The sequence below is a fragment of the Ictalurus furcatus genome, chromosome 21 (assembly GCF_023375685.1).
Source record: "Ictalurus furcatus strain D&B chromosome 21, Billie_1.0, whole genome shotgun sequence".
NCBI classification, from domain to species: domain Eukaryota; kingdom Metazoa; phylum Chordata; class Actinopteri; order Siluriformes; family Ictaluridae; genus Ictalurus; species Ictalurus furcatus.
Window position 1 is genome coordinate 9,200,057 of NC_071275.1, and position 17,768 is coordinate 9,217,824.

A 17,768-nucleotide genomic window follows, 5' to 3' on the forward strand; every position below is an offset into this window, starting at 1 on the left:
ATGTATTCATTATTATACAAGTTAGAAGTGCTCGAATGACTTTTGCTGTACAGTATTTACCCTGCCAAGTATTTCTGTCTCAAGCACACTGAAAAAAAGCTTATTAAATTCACTTAATTCAAACGGGGATGCTACATCGGTTCCAAGTGATTGAATTGAGTTATATTGACACAATTTGTTTTCTTACATTCAACATGACTTGCTCATGTATTTTCAAAGCCCTGAAGAAAATCATACACCGCAGTCTCACCCTAACTGAGGATCAAACCCAGATTGCTAGCATTATGAGACAGCCACATTACAGCTGCACTATTTTACCAAACATGCTATAATCATGCTAATCTCAAGAAGAGATGACTTGCGAGATGTATAATGTGATTTGGTTATGTTAATATTATATGAATTGATCACTATACACTATACATCATTCTAGTAATCTAGTCATCTACTAATCAGAAACTTAAATTCAGTTTAGTATAAGCAATGAAATCGATTGATTACTGATTATAGAGTAAGCTTTTTAAAAGACTTGCCATGGATTTAGGTAATTTCCTAGCATAGGGCAAATCTACAATAAAGTTATGGACATGCTAATGATCGAGTGTAATGTGAACACTTCGGAAATTTCCTAAGATGAAACCAGAAAACCTTCCAATGAATCAAACAGCAAAAACATTTAGGGTATTACATGGAATATTCTGGTCATTTCCTAACCATATAAACATACAACTTACTTCTAATTCATTTTTTTCATAATATTATCAAACAATTATTTGTTTTTTTTCCTGCATTTACATTTCGTATTGATTATTCTTTGTATTCCACCAAAGAAGGTTAAATCTAGCACTTAAAATGTTCTTCAGTTTAATTAGGAAAAAGGTATACGCTCAAAACTTTGGAAAAAATGGCTCCTTGAGTGCTCATTGGATAGCGATGGGTTCCTTATAGGGGCTTTAATTGGAACTCTCTTTGTGTAGGAAGCTCTCTATAGAAGAGTTGTTGTTCTTGTTTTTAAACTAAAGAACATTTAGGATTAGTGAAAGACGGAAACTTCTTTTCTAAGACGTAGGGTGTACTTATATTCTAGGCTTATTTTAAATGGTTCTTAGAACTTTTAAGTAACCTTTAGGCTGTCGCTTTGTTTTGTTTTGTAAGTCTCACCAGATAAAGGCATCTTTTCTATTCAGGTACTCAATAACTTCTGTCGTATCTGAATTATTCAAAATATGATTTAAGGTAAATAACTGAATAATCAGATTTCAAGAACTTCAAATGTCTAATAAAATAAAGAAGAAGAAAAAACACAGATATTGGCTGGACCAAGTCATAACTCATAATTGTTCGTTCAAAGCTGGATCATAACATACACGTTGACATTTGGCCGACACCCTTATCCAGAGCGACTTACATTTATACATTGGAGCAGTTGAGGGCTACAGGCCTTGCTGAGGGGCCCAACAGTGGCAGCTTGGCGGTGCTGAGATTTGAACTCATGACCTTACAATCAGTAGCCCAGCGTCTTAACCACAGAGCTACCACTGCCTCATATAATAGATAAAGCAGATAAAATCGCTCACCTGTAGGTGCGATGCAGCTCCATGACTCTGTCCTCCAGCTCACGGGTCTGGTTAGGGGCGAAGCGGAAGTCGCCAACGTAGTCTGTGCCATGCTCGTCCTGGTCGTAGTCTCCGAGCTCGGCCTGCACAGTGTAGGAACCCAGCAGAGCATGAGTGACGAACGAGCAGGGGAGCCGACCGGACAGGATGTCATCACGCAGCTGTAAGCACAAGTAGTACCTATGAGAGACGGAGAAGATGATGATCAGGAGGACCCTGAAGGTTTTCCAGCAGAGTAGTAACTTCAGAGCAGCTAGACACTTGTGTTTGCCATTTACTTGAGAGGCGTTATCAGTCACTTTACACAGTAAAATCCCCAGTGTTGAATTAACACCCAGAGTGTTTATATGAGTCCAATGGACTTATATAAAAACTGAAGGGTGTGAATTCAACACTGTGGGTGTTAAATCAACACTGGTGATTTTGCTGTGTACCATCACTCACATTAGATTACAGACATTTCATTTAAATTGATACTAATGCATGAACAGACGATTAAATAAAATGCAGTGGACATGTTAAATGCTTGTAAACACTGTAAAACTTCCACTTCCATTTGATTTGGATTCATGATATGGGATTTTACTTGAGATGTCTATTGTTGATGCCAAAATCTGTTTACTGTCTCAAGGCATTTTTATATTAGCAGGTTAGCTACCAAGCTAGCTAGCTCACTGGTCCATGTTGATTCAGCTTTTTTTCCTGCATGGTGAGATTTTTTTTATTGTTTCAGGGTAAGATTGGTTTAATGACATTTCCAGAATTTCCCACGTTTTCAGACATTTCCAAACATCTCTCTGACTCTTATTATGTAATTTGTGAAAATCCTCCACGCTTGGCTAATTACTCTTTTTCTGAACTTAAAATTAAAATGAGAATTAAATAAAATACCTATCTGTATATTCTCTCCAAAACTGAATCACTAAATATCGTAAAATAATACAATAATGTAATATAAATGACAGCAATAATAAGTTCAGTATGAAGTCCTTTCAAGAACTGAAGCTTTTTTATTTTCTCTTTTTTTTATTATTTTATAATAAACGACATTCATATTATCTAATGAAACTGTCAAACCTTTGGATCGCTCCATTATAATAGTGGATGAATGTTGCTTAACAGCTATGAATCTGTAACAGAAATATTCCCTTAAAGGAGCGGTTTGTAATTTTTGGAGCCCTTTTTTGCTCGTGAGATGAGCTGCAATTTAAATAAAATGGAGAAAAGCTGCCTCTACCCATTCTTATAAAACTACATATTCCTTGTCAATTTCTTTGTTATCTTTTAATGTAAAAGGGCAGCGTTGTTTCAGCTTAGGGTGTAGCCAATATCTGGGCCAGAAAAATGTAACCAGAGGCCTGAAATAAACCAGTATGACCCATTACATAGCAATATACCAGGTCATAGTCTCCATATGGGATCTTTGATATGATATGATATATGATATATGATACGATATGATTAACGCAGGTAAAGGAAGACTTTTAAAAAATCACAAACCGCACCTTTAATCTCTAAACGTTAAGATGACAAATAAAACTGAAATAGTGGTAATGTAATGAGAAGGACGAGTGCAGCATTCCTCTCTTACCTGGTGATGTCCTCCATGAGCTGGGAAGGATCTGGAGGGTAGAATTTGACAGCGAAGGCAAAATGCCAAGGAGAAGCTGAGGACACAGAGACACATCACATCATACAAGCGTGTACCCTGGCCTTGTCACTTCATAAATGTTAAGGTCAGAGAAAATAAGTGTGTGTTTTTATGCCGGGTTACTGCTTAGTCATTCTCTCAAAGAATCTGTATGCATATCACAGTCCACAAGAATATGTGTCTTTGAGTACATACTGTAAATAGAGGTCTTAGAATCACTGGCATTCATATGCATGTTTTTGTCAGCTAGTTGGCTAACATGAGCTAAGCTAACCTGACAGGATTTCCGAGTTGTTGTTTTTTTAAAATTCACATTCATAAATATTCACAATTTATGTTTTTTATTAACATTAGCTTATCTCAAGTTTTGTGGATTCCTAAACTCATGATAATTGCTCATGATATTTACAGATGAAGTTAGCTAGTTAGCTAACGTGAGCTAGGATTTCTGACATTATTTAGCCACATTAATAAATGTTGATAAAATTCACTGCTAACATGATCTAACCAGACAAAATTTCTCAGAGAATTTTTAAGTCACATCCCTAGTTACTTATAATATTCACCACAAATATTGGCTAACTAGCTAACATGAGCTACATGACAGGATTTCTGAGATGATTTTTACCTAATAATACATGTATACAATCTTTATTGGTAATGTTGGCTAGCTAAGTAATATGAGCTTACCAGACAAAAATCCTGAGATGCTTTGTAAATCAAATTCATATTGTACATATGAATAATATTTAGCCATCTAGCTAATATGATAAACTGACAAAACTTCTGACTTTCAGATCATATATAAAAATGTTTTTAATATACACTAGTTAGTTTGCTAACATGAGCTAACCTGACAGGGTTTCTGTGACGATATTTTTAGTCATATTCATAAATGTTTATGGTATTCATTACTAATGCTAGTCAGCTTGTTAACAGAAACTAACACCACGGTTTTAGGATTTCTAAACTCAGTAAATGGCCACTTAGCTAACATGAGCTAGGATTTATGAGATGATTCATAAGCTGTTGATACTGTGATATTCACTGTTAACATTAGTTAACCAGCCAGAATTTCTGAGAGAATTTTTAAGCTATACTCATAGTTATTCATAATATTTACCACTAATATAATCTAACTAGCTACCATGAGCTTAATGACAGGATTTCTGAGATGATTTTTACCTCATAATACATGTATACAATCTTTATCGATAATGTTGGCTAGCTAAGTAATATGAGCTAACCAGGCAGAAATTCTGACAAGTTATATTCATAAATATTAATAATGTTAACAACTGATGGTAGCCAACTTTGCTGCAACAATAACCTGCTAGGATTTCTGAGATCATATTTATAAGTGTTTGTTATGTAGTAGCTACATGGCCAACCTGACTGGATTTCTGACAGAATATTTTAGTCATACTCATAGTTATTCATGATTTTTCACCACTAATATTGACTACTTAGCACACATGAGCTACATGACAGCATTTCTGAGATGATCTTTACCTCTTAATACCTCGCATATACCATCTTTACTGATAATGATAGGCTACCTAGTTAATACCAGCTAACCAGACAGAAATTCTGAGAATTCGTATTCATAACTAATAATGGTAGCCAATTGGCTAATATAATACTCTGCCATGAGATGATGTTTCGGTTATATTTAAAAATGTGTACAATATTCGCTAGTTAGTTGACTAACATTAGTTAACCAGGCAGGATTTCTGAGAGGATATGTTTAGTTATATTCATAAATGTTTATGGTATTCATTGCTAATGCTATCCAGTTTGTTAACACAAGCTAACCACATGTTTCTAGGATTTCTAAACTCAAACTAAATGGTTATGATCGTCACTGATAAAGCTAGCCAGTTAGCTAACATGAGATGAGATGATTTACGCCACATGGGTAGAAGTTAACTAGCTAACACAAGCTTAGAGGACAATCAGAAAACTAAATTTATGGATAAAAAGATAGATATAAAGATTAGCATGTAAAGGCTTTTGTAAAGAACCACTGTATGATGCTCATTAGCTCACAGGTGGAGAGCATGGATAAAGGTTCTTCTCATGCACTTACTTCGCATTTGCTTCTTGATCTCCTTGGAGGGGTCCAACCAATTCTGCAAGACAGAGCACAAACATTTTGACTAGCGTTTGCACGTCTGACACATGGCGGATTTACACCACACTGCCTTTTGTTTCCGTTACGAGCTCTCACTAATTGCACAGTTTCCCATATGAAGCCTCTCTGTATGTTTAACTGAAGGAAAGCAGCACGTTTCTCGGGTGCATTGAGCAATCCAGAATGCAGGGCCATATGCAAATCTCGGCATCTATTTATTTTTTTATCCCATGCAGTGCATTTGAATTAGCTTCATCTTTAGCTGATGGTTTTGGGCTATTGGTGCAGTTCACAGCTGATCAACAGACTGTAGAGTGTCATCAGCGACTTCGTTTCTAATCTTACACCTTCCTCACCAACAAAATAGAAGCTTTTAGTCTGAAAATTGAACACTGGTCTTCATAAAGTGTTTCCTCAGCAATTCACACGCATCTTGTTTTAACTTAAAAGCCAATATGCATTTCAAACACAGAAGTGTATACGCGACACCGCTAAATTGAATTTGATTTGTCTTTTTGTATTATCCTGGTTTCACAGCTCAGTACAGCTCTTCTCGGAACTAAATTCGATTTTGAAGGAAATAAACACAAATGTGTTTCCCTCGAAGCAACATTCTGAAACAGAACCTACTGCACATACTTAATCTGTCTACCAAGCCTTGGGATAATGAGTTTACAGGGTTTATATATTCCATATGGCATTTTGCTATTGTACACAAAGTGCCAAGTAAATAAGTGGGTGAAATATGGTGTTTTTAATTAAAGACTGAAGCAACATGCAACACATTTTAATATAGAATAACTTTTTTGTTTGGATTTTTTTTCTTCAAATCATGAAGTCCACAGAGTAAAAAATAGATGTAATTTGTCACATTTCAGTTCGGGGGTGGGTGGTCCAGTGGTGGCTAATGGTGGTCCAGTGGTTAGCACGCCTTCCTCGCACCTCCCGGGCTCGGGGCTTGAATCCCGCCTCCTTGTGGGCATGTGCGGAGCTTGGGCATGTGCCCGCACAGGGCATGTGCGGAGCTTGCATGTTCTCCCCATGCTTCAGGGGCTTCCTCCAGGTACTCCGATTTCCTCCCCCAGCCAAAAGCCTTGCATTGTTGGCTGATTGGCGTTTCCAAATAATCCGCAGTTTGCGAATGAGTGTGCGGTTATGCCCTGTGATTGGTTGGAAGCCCATCCAGGGTGTCCCCTTCCTTGTTCCCTGGGATAGGCTCCAAGCTCCCCACAACCCTGTGTAGGATAAGTGGTATGGAAAATGGATGGATGGATGATTCAGTTTAAAAGATTTCTGAAAAAATCCAGTACCACTTGTTGCATGGACACCTTTGAGATATTTTGAGCTGCAACTGTGTAATAAAGACGACAGTAAATGACAGACACACTCTTACACAAAAAAGTGGACCAATTACACCAGTGACTGAGGCTTCACAGAAGATTTAGTTGAGCAAAAATCCCTTTAAAAAAACAAAAACTCAACACAACAGCTGGCTGCAACACAGCCAACAGCATAATTACCCAAAAATTGCTTCTCTTACAAACAATTTGCCTGTCCCCTCCAGACTCAACACTCATCATCCTGCAGTGAAGAAACAAGTCTTTTAAATGCACTGCGCTTTGTTTTTCTGCAGGAGGGCTGTTTGTTCCGCCGCAATGTTCCCTCGGATGTTAACTTTAAAATTACTTACTAAAGTTTATACTCTGTATGTTAGCGTTGTAACACAATGTCACCATCTGTATCTGTTTAGTGCTCCAAATATCTCAAAATATCTATATTCAGAATTTTTTTTGCTTGCACCTCTTATTTCCTAAAGAATTTAGTTAATACTATTTCCCAAAATAGTAGCCTAATTAAAACCACCACGACCCTGACCAGGCAGTCACTACGGATCCTGTGCTCCTCAATTAATCCACTTGCTATTCCTATCCACTTAGAACACATTATCTGTTCATTCCAGATCATGTATTTGTATTCGGTTACATCCTGACTGTATACAAACACAACCCAAACCCAGCCTGAATACACATCAGTGTTAGTACACGTTAGATACATTTGTCATTTCGAAAGCTGTTCTGACCTTTTGGCTGTCTGAATCGCTGAAGGTCAAGCCGAAGTAGTCCTTCTCGAGCAGGTTGAGATGTTCACACACCAGGTCCAGCAGCGCCTGACCCTTGCAGTGCTTCTGGACATATGAACAACGGATAAAAACATGTCTAATTAATCCTTTGTAAAGTCATTGAAGGGGTGGTGAGACTGAATGAGAGCTGTGCAGAAAAAAATCAATAACAAATGCACCAGTTATTTAGCTAGCTATCCTAATAATGTATGCTAACAATTTGTTTATGGTGATGTAGCAAAGTTCAAAGCTGAAATGAACTACGGGTGTCTTTCACTGAAAAAACAATGGTTATGGCAATCACAACAAAATGAAGTAGTGAAGTACTCATACGCTGACAAGCTAACATGGGCTATAAATTATTGTAGAAAATAAAAATGGCACATGCTAATTAAACATTTCTACTTAAACAACAGAATAAATTGCTTATCATTATCGTAGCAAAAATCACTTATTAATACTTTAAGTATTTGAGCAGAAAAACATACGTGGTGAATTATTTCATTTTCTTTCATTTTTTTCTGTTACTCTGGTAACAACACAAGGCTGTATTTAATGGTTTGCATTACAAAACATGCCTTAGGGGGGAAAAAATCATGTTTGAAAAAATATTATGTTCATATTTCATCTTTGTGGGGTTTTTTTTCATTTTATATATTCATTAATATAATTCTGACATTACGTAATACAATTCTTTCATGGAGAATGGGGAAAAAAGGAGGAAATGTCAGATTTCCAGTGGAGGTGGACGAGTCTTTGAGGATATTTGTCATAGACTGTATATTAGGAAAATAGGAAAGGGAAAAAAGAAGAGATAAAACATTGTTAATTCACTCATAGCATCTTTTCTGGTTTTGAATCGGTACAAATTCACTCGATGATCTGTTTGACTAGGCTTCGACTGCTGTTTGTAGTTAGAGTGTGTTCTAAATGATTAAATGTAAATGTCTTTTTTAAATGTATTTATTTATTTATTTATTCTTAGTATGACCTTGTTATTGATACTGAATACTGTACTTGGTATTCATACATACTGTATATAACGGTAATAACAACAGCCTCTCTACTGTGACTGCAGCTTTAATCATCATTCAGCTTTCTCCAGGGGAAAATGCACAGACTATGTGGAGTACTACTATCTGGCACAAAGATAAACACACACACACACACACACACACACACTCTCTCTCTCTGAGAGCCTTACGTGCTTCTGCTTCATAGTGACATCAGTCATTGTCATGGAAACAGACGAAGGGTATTGCTGCTTGAGAGAACTTCTCCTCTTTTCTTACTTTATTACTACTTGAGTGAGGAAAAGCACACGTGCACTCCTAATCCTGCTTAATCTTTGCCTATAGACATTAGCAGGCTTCATTTGGAAATGAGGACTTTTCTTATTACTCAGACAGCGAGCAAATACGAACATGACATGTCTTCAAGCCACTCTGTTTAAAAAAAAAATAAAATCAGAAATTCAAACATTTTCTTTATATGTAGGTATATTTAGGTACACTCTGGATATTATAAGGCTAGCACATGCTTTATTCTGAGACACGTGAGGCCAACCAACTGCGTCACAAGGTGGTGTAAGAAACTCGGAGGAAAGCGCTTTCTACCGCATACATGACCTCAGAGATACCTGTGATTGGCTAGTGTCGCTGTGAGTGACAGAGGAAAGACAGCATGCTATCCCTCCTACTTTGAGAGCATGGTCAATTTGGCTCCCGTAGCTCCTGGTCACGGATGCGACGGATCCCATCGTTGGGATTTGAACCCTGTCTTCGATCTGTCTTCGAACACTTTTCTGTTGCGCCATTCAGAAGCCCCAATATGCATATACTGTACAGTATGTGTGTTAAAGGAACACTATGGAATTTCTCTAACTAACCTCTAACTAACCACCACATCTGTGCTGCATGTATGATTACCATGAAAGATTATTTTCAGTGTCTTTTCCTGTACTGAGAAAACACTGGAAAACCAGTTTACTCCAGTCTCACTCATAATGGAAGTCAAAGGGCAGCTGCTGAACTCAATGAACGGTTCCAATCTGTGACTCCTTTAATATAATGTAATTATACTGAAACTATTAAGGTCTTAGGATGAGATTGATGTGAGAGAATGTCTTGTCTAAAGCTGTCCGTAATGGAGTTTTACTGAACTTTCCCACACAGGTACAAAAAAAAGTGAGGGGAAAAAAGTTGGAAGTACGAGAACTTGGGTTTTCCAGATCCGAAGAGTCTTTTCTCTGAAAATAAATCTTTCTGAAAGCAATGAGTATACAGATGCAAAGCCTTATGTAGAAGCAGCGCTGACTGAAAAGCTCATTAAAGTGTTTAATAATGTTAGAGAAACATTTATTGACTGATTTTAACAACTGCCCATAGACTTCCGGGGGGAGCAGTGGATGGGAGGCAGCAGTGGCTGTGGGACAGCAGTGGCTTGGCAGTTAAGGCTCTGGGTTACTTATCGTAAGGTCAGGGGTTCAAGCCCCAGCACTGCCAAGCTGTTGGGCCCTTGAGAAAGGCCCTTAACCCTCTCTGTTTCAAGGGCGCCGTATCATGGCTGACCCTGTGCTCTGACATGCTGACCCCCACTTCCTGACATGCTGGGATATGCGAAGAAAAGAATTTCACTGTGCTGTAATATATACGTGACCAATAAAGACTCATTATTAGAAGTGAATCTGTAACGACTGTTTTTCTCAGTGTCGAAATTCTCATCCGTTGTAATCGACAATACAGTAACAATATGTTAGTATAGGTAGCACATGTTATTACAAACTAATGAGTATATCTTTAAGAATATAAGAACATATAGGTGTTAACACTGCATTAATGGCACTATAAGACCATTCAAACACGTTTCCCGTCTACCCCCATTCAGTCCAACAGAAGGCGAGGAGGCGAAGTGGTTTATTTTCCTAAAGCGAAAGTTGACACAAAGTATGACCCAGCTTCACCCAGACTGTCATTATCCACTAGGAGTCTTACGCAAGGCACGTTTATACGGTATCCAACCCTATCATTAATGACACAAAGAGGCCAAGCCGATCCAGTGCACAGGACAGTAATAGTATAGATCAGCTTGTGGCATGAATAACAGGGTTTAGCTTGAGTTGTGATTGTGATTGTTTCAGTAAACCAGATTCACACTAGAGAACATGACAGTCCAGTGCATCATATAACAAAACATTTGGCCTGGTTATAATCCTACTGTATTATTCATATAATACTGTATACTGTATTAAATATACATATAATATTCATATAATAGCTGTGGCTGCTTGGTTAACGACGATATAATTGCGTGCTCTGTAGTAAAGTAAAGGTTGCAAGGTAAAGTGGCTGTTAAAGAACTAGTTAACCTACCATCACATGGTCATTCAGAAATATGACCACCATTGTCAAATGTGTAAGAAAAAAAACGCACGCTGTAACAGGAAAATAATCATCAACGAAGCATGCCCCGTTGTGTTTTATTCCTCTTGTACCACGGCAATTTTCCAACTCTAACAATCTTTCTAAAACAATACCTTTTTATTCATTAATAGTTACATGTAATGTTCTGGAATGTCTACGAAAGAAGTACATTCACGTTATCGCTTATATTACAGCAGCGGTCATTCCCGCACCAGCTTCTCTTGTTAGGAGAAACCACAAACCATAAATTCCTCTGTCCGGAAGACTTTCCTGTGTTGGAAAACAGTTCCAAAACAGTTCCTGTGTAGTTACAGCTGTACCTCTAACTGCTCCAAAGGACTGACACTGGAGACTCCCTCCAGAAATGTTAAATAAACATCTCACAGAAAACTATGTGCAGACATTTTTTTAACCAGTTTATGTGAACGTCAAGCCTCTGTTGTAAGTTGTTACTGTTGAAACGATATTAGTGGAAAATGAATCAACACCTTCTGACTCAATCAGATTGAATTGAGAAATCATAAAATTCAGCTGATTATACATTATACATTTGAGTTGTTTGTTTTTATTTGCATTGCCTGTTTAAGACATAAACAGAGAGAAACTCAGGAAAATACCATTTGGCCTTTGCATTTGAGCTAAAAGAGGTCTTGACAGACAGAAGTGTTGGACTGACTTACTGCACTGGTGGATTTTAAATGTCACGCCCCGCTGTTGTGCCGCTGTTGTGCCCCCTGTTCTCCCACACATACAGGTGCAAAAACGGGGTGGGGAAATGGCTTACGCAATAATAAATTAGCAACACGCTAGCACTATGTGTAAATTTTCCTTCCTTTCTCTGCTTTGTACTTATATGTGTGCTGAAAAAGCTGCTTACAGCAACATTCCCTGATTTTCCTGCTTGAATGAATCTAGATAATGACATTCAGCAAATGTCAAGGCTGGAGGCATGCTGTCTTAACCATCCATGCTTGTCTGAATCTCGACCTCCATGATGTAGTTTATGCCGAACATTGTCCATGAGGCTGTCTCCGGTTAAGCAAGACAGTAATCATATTTAATATTTATCGGGCCTTTCCTGATCCTCTGATCCTCTGATCCTATCAGCCTGACTTTCATACAGTATGAGGGTTTTACACTATATGTCAATGTCAGTGCAAACCCGGATCTGTGAAGGCTATTGATAATCGTATATTTCAGTTCTAATAAAACACAATATGCAACACAAGCGCTCACTATTATCGCCTATTATTTTCTATGCAATATTGTTATTGAGGTGTATATTTTATTAAAAACGCACACTGACCACTGATACATAATGTTCACGCGAGCTTAAAAAAAAATCAATATTTCTTTCACTATAGTTCACTATAGAACAAGTCTGAGGTAACTTTTAAAGTTAATGCTCTTCACCGTGCCATTTTATTTCGTGTATTTAGTGAAATTTCATTTCAATCCCAAACCTTGACCTTTAGACCTGAACATGTTATTTCAATCCATAAATAAACCACCACGTAATATAGAAGAGTTTATATTGTGTTTAATAATCAGAAGAAATGACTTAACAGGATCTATAAATATGTACACGTGTGTTATTTAGAAATTAGCATTAGATAGGAACACTGACGTTGGATAGTTTGCGCTATCGCGTCAATAATTTAAACCATCCGAAATTAATGGAGTGCTCTTGTCGTGGACAGAAAGAGGACCCGTCATCTCGATGTACATAGGTAAGATAGCAAGCAATTTTAGGTTAGCAGAACATTTTAGGAACGTCACGCTCCTACGAGTGTTCTGTTACGAGAGTGTTCTGAGAATGTTTTGACATAACATTGTAGGAGCATTAATGGTAATATTTCCATAATGTTTTTGTTTTGCTGGGAACATCAAGTGAACAACGTTCTAATAACATTATAAAGAAAATCATTAATAAAAACAAAGGGTCTTTAGAACGTTGCAGAATTGTTGTTTTTGTAACGATAAAAGAGCTTAACCTTCTAATAACCTGTCGAACTCGTCCCACAAAGTTCTGAACGCAAGGTCAAGAACGCATAAGACAGATTGAATAAGGTTTTTCTCGTACATTATTATTGTAAATACAGTCAGGTCCAGAAATATTGGCACCCTTGGTAACGATTGGGAAATTTCTTTGCGGTTAAGTAGCTTAGTCTCAAATCGAAATCTAACCTTTGATTGAAGTAAAGCCATTCTAAGAAAATGAAAACAAATGCTAGATTGTCTCTCAAATTTTCAGAATGTGATGAAATCTTTTGAACCACAAAAATTCACGTGTTCTTAATCTTCTTTATCAAGGATTCGAGTCATCCTGCAGCTCTAGCCCCAATCAGATTCATTTTAAAATAATGGAATGAGTTTTATTGCGCTAAAAATGACTTCAGGTCCTGCCTTGGGCACTTCTTTCCACATGGTATATTTGAAGAGCATTCAAAATATTCAGTCAGGACCGAATGAGAAATTCGTGCATGTTCTGACAAACCTACTCAACAGGAAGCTCCGACAGTGGACATTGTTCCAGCCAAAAAACAGCTTTTAAATAGAACCTCTTCGAGCACTCGGGGTGAATGAGACACTCATTAAAGAAAGAAATGAAACAGCTTCACTTTAATGAGCCCAAATCACAAAAGCTTTCTAGAGGATAGTCGAGTGTGTGTAGAGCTTTGGTTAATCTTCTGAGAGAGATTTAAAGTCCAATGTTGTAATCGTTTTCTCCTTTCTGTACACCTTTATATTTATTCTGTAAAGCAGCTCTTTTTCTTGCTGGGAAAATGTCCACAACTTCAAAATAAAGACAGTGAAATGTGATTATATTTGCTTACATCAGCTAACATTTTTTCTTCCAGAATCCAGATCCATAAAATGGGGATTTCCAAACTCTATATCTAAATAGGCATAAAATTATGTTTGCTTTTTATTTTTGAATGTAGTAATAGTGCCTGGACTTTAAGTCAGTTATCAGGAAATAATTTCCACAGAGATGTTAATATGCAAAACGAAACACTTCTACGCACTAGATGAAAGCTGCTATAATGTCTTACTATTACGACAATAATTTCAGTGGTTCAAATATAAAAGTTATACTGTCACGGAGGTTGGAGGCAGATGAAATCGCCGTTAAGAGCTTTATTGAAGAGGATATAATCCAGAGGGCAAGGCAAAAACAACAATAAAGACAGGCAGAGGTCAGGCAATCAGGAAAACAGGCTAGAGTAGGTAAGGTAGAAATCAAGGTCAAAAGCAGAATCATAACCAGAATAACAACACTATAGCAGCACTTGGTAAACAACAGAGACAAGAACTACTGAGAGTATTACTTCACAAAGATATAGTGCCTGAACAGTCTCTTATATAGTGTGGTGTGGCTCGTGAGTGTGATTGAGAACAGGTGTGTCTGATTAGTCCTCAGGAGAAGGCGATGTGTCTGTGTGTTACATTAGGAGTTGTAGTCGTTGGCCATGTTTGTAGTTTGCGGTGCATTCTAGGAAATGGAGTCGCTAATTTGCAGTGACATGACAGACCCCATATTCATGTCAAAATTTAATTGAACATGGCACACAGCATTTGTATTTATTCTATAAACCCATGCAAAAAATATTGCAAATTTTTTAAAAGACCATATAAATATACAGTATATGCTAGCACAAAAAAACATATACACATATGTATGTATGCTAATCCATGTTGAGACTGCTGCAATATGTACTTGTGCAATTAAGTGGAAAAAGTATCACATGAATCAAAATCTAAACAGCGGTCTAGTCTCAGACTAGTCTTTATTTCACATAGATATATGCAAAGGTTTGGCTCTCAAAAATATCTCCAATTACATCCACTCACACACCGTGTTCCACAGACTGCTCCAGGTAATAACAGTTTCTAATATTATTTTTGAGCTAAATCATAAAGAAAAACTCAAGCACATGGTGCTCTTACAGCATGTAAGGCTCTTAAGTGTTCACTTATGTCCATCAACACATAATATACTTCAGAAAGATACAGAAAAATACATACATATATATATATATATATATATATATATATATATACTATTATTTAGTATTTTTGGAAGGAGTCTCCAGTGTCAGCACTTTGTATCAGTCAGAGGTAAAGCTGTAACTTTAAATTTCCCAACACAGGAAAGTCTTCAGGACAGAGAACTTTGTGTAGAGACTGTTTATACTGTAGCTGCTATAGCATAGTGATAACAGGAACTGATAACATATTTTGCAGACATTCTACAACGTTAAATGTAATTATTAATGGATAGAAATACAATGTTGGCCTCTTTAATAAATAAATGAATAAATAACTCTAAGCTGTGGTATACTGTAAGAGAAAAAAACACTGTGGCATGTACTGTTATTGTAAAAGGATCAACTTCTTGGAGGTATCATTAACTTCACTTGACGTCATGCTGCATGTTGTTGATTATTTTGCTTTAACAGGGACTCCTGCTGCATCATTCTGTTGTTGATTATTTTGCTTTAACAGGGACTCCCGCACGTGTTTTATTCTTTATATAAGATTTAAACATGACTGCAGTAGATTTATGACCTGGTCCAGGATTACACCGACGAGATATCTTATCTTACCTCAATACCAGCTTCGTAATCCGAGCTGTCCATGAGAGTCACCTTGAAGGGGACAGTCTTCAAACGCTTGGACGACTTCTGCGGCGATTTGGGACTCCTGCCTGGTGTTGTTCGTTCAGATTCATCATCTGCATCTTTGTGATCATCCAGACGTTTGCCATCTTGGTCCTGAAAAATCAGGAAGTAATTCAGGAAGCTGTATGTGTCAAATTAAAAATCAAACTTGATGGCAAGAAAACATCTTTGGACTGAAAAAAAAAGGTTTCATCTTGGACCCTAAAAGGTTTAAAAGGTTCTTTAATTTGTTCCTCTGTGGAAACCCTTATAGGAACCCTTAAAAACCTCTGTGCGAGGTAGAACACTAAACCACAGGTATTACTTTGTATAGAGGTTTGTCACATTTTTAGACATTGTATTTCATAAGACTTCCATCATATAACATTATTTCCATTATTACTTATGTAATTGTGGCATATTAGGATTTTATCAGATGCTGAACTGTTTAAAGAAAATGATAGCAGTGAGTCAAACTTGATGCTGTTTTCCAACTGGCCTTCCAAAATACTTAGTTTTACACCTGTTTGGACATTTTGGCATCTGAAGAAGACTCGGGCATGTTGCCTGCAGACGCTTTCTGTTGAGATGGTTCCTCTGCCGCCTTCTTTACTTCCAACTCAGGACCTTTCTCCGTGGTCATTTTCTCTTCTTCTCTTTACCCTACAAACACATCAACATGAACCTTGTCAGTTTTCCATTCAGCATTTTTCCATAAAAACCCAAAAAATGGCAAAATGTTCCAACTACGGCTATGGCTTTAACCTTTTACGTTTTCTCCAACTGCTTTGACCTTGAACTGTTGTTGACCCTGCACTTACTGTAGTATATCTAACACAAACTGAACTGCTATGAATGCAATTTCGAAAAATAATTGTGTATCATTATGTTGTCAATCACATCTAATCAAACCACAAATTATTTTGGGGACGGATTTCAGTATTGGTCAAGTCTATGTTCAAAACAAAAATCTGAAGGACACTATGGAGGTTTGGTCACCTAGTTAAAGCACTTTCACATCTATTAATCAATTTACTGAGTCTGAATCACTGCGAAATGTCTGCTTTTGGATCGTTTGCTATTTGTTTTGGAACCAAAAAGCAAAAAAAAATTTTTTTAATGTTGGCTAAGGGTCGAGTAGGGCTGAGAATGTACACAAAACTTTCATTTATTGGTCAGAAATGCTGCGACAGACGTTTTGTGAAGTGTGTGGAAAGCACAAAAATCATTCAAGCATAAAGAATGCAGAGCCAAACCTCAATAAATAACTCGTTTAAAAATGTTTTGTTTATCAAAATCCAGCAATTATTTTCTCTTTTTCTTCATCAGACCAAATCTTTGGAAGAAATCACATTTCTGCAGCCCTAGCATGTTTGGTTCATTTCCTGTAGTTGGTTCAATTCAGAGTCGAATCACTTTCATACTGCTTAGAGTTCACTTAGAAATGGACCGAGACCATCTCACTCAGATGCTCTTGGATGTAGTTTCGGTCCACACAGAGTGTGAATACTGGGTTCTGACCTGCCTAAAGAAGCATACCAACGGGGAGAACTCACCAGGGTTCCATTCAAATGCACTAAACACTTCATATGAAATCACACTGTGTTAATAGAGATATTTCAAGAAATATTATTCTCCAGTTATAGTTTATTTTTAATTATAGTTCATACAACCTTCGTAATTTGAAAAGTAAGAGAACATTTTTTATAATATTTCCACGAATTATCATTTTTTAAAAATTGCATTTCATTTTAATCCGCATGCCTATCCTGGTATTCACGAGCCCTCTCCTGCTCTATTAAATCAGGCCAGACATATCCATACTTGTTAAGCCCTTCATAGACATCACCTTTAATTTCCTCCGTTCTCCTCACATGGACGTCCATCACTTAAATTGAACGTCTCACACCTTTTCAAGTCAGTCAAATCCAATCACAGCCTACCATCTGAGCAATGCCAGCGGCCTCAGGACACAAATAACATGAGCATAATGCGGCAAAATTTAGGGGTGGACGAGTCTCAAGGGACAGAAGAAAAACAGCCAGGCTGGATTAAATGAAACCGGTTTGCAGGTTGCGTGCAACAAGGGTGTATTTTAGGCCCATTAAAAAGAAGCACAACTTTGTGTTTTACTTGAATTTATGCTACCTCGATCTTTCTGA

At 37.2% G+C, this 17,768-nt stretch overlaps 1 protein-coding gene across 7 annotated transcripts in view; it reads right to left on the bottom strand.

Moving 5' to 3' along the window:
* Positions 1 to 17,768, bottom strand: part of LOC128625369 (band 4.1-like protein 1) — a 96,406-nt gene that overhangs the window by 25,094 nt on the left and 53,544 nt on the right. For all 7 annotated transcript variants that reach the window (XM_053653607.1, XM_053653603.1, XM_053653606.1 and 4 more), the window contains 6 exons: positions 16,130 to 16,269; positions 15,553 to 15,720; positions 7,482 to 7,586; positions 5,357 to 5,399; positions 3,208 to 3,283; positions 1,578 to 1,796 (listed from right to left, as the gene is read on the bottom strand). In XM_053653607.1, the coding sequence (XP_053509582.1) occupies positions 1,578 to 1,796; positions 3,208 to 3,283; positions 5,357 to 5,399; positions 7,482 to 7,586; positions 15,553 to 15,720; positions 16,130 to 16,249 (731 nt within the window). In that variant the 5' untranslated portion in view covers positions 16,250 to 16,269. The remainder of the gene's footprint in view (positions 1 to 1,577; positions 1,797 to 3,207; positions 3,284 to 5,356; positions 5,400 to 7,481; positions 7,587 to 15,552; positions 15,721 to 16,129; positions 16,270 to 17,768) is intronic.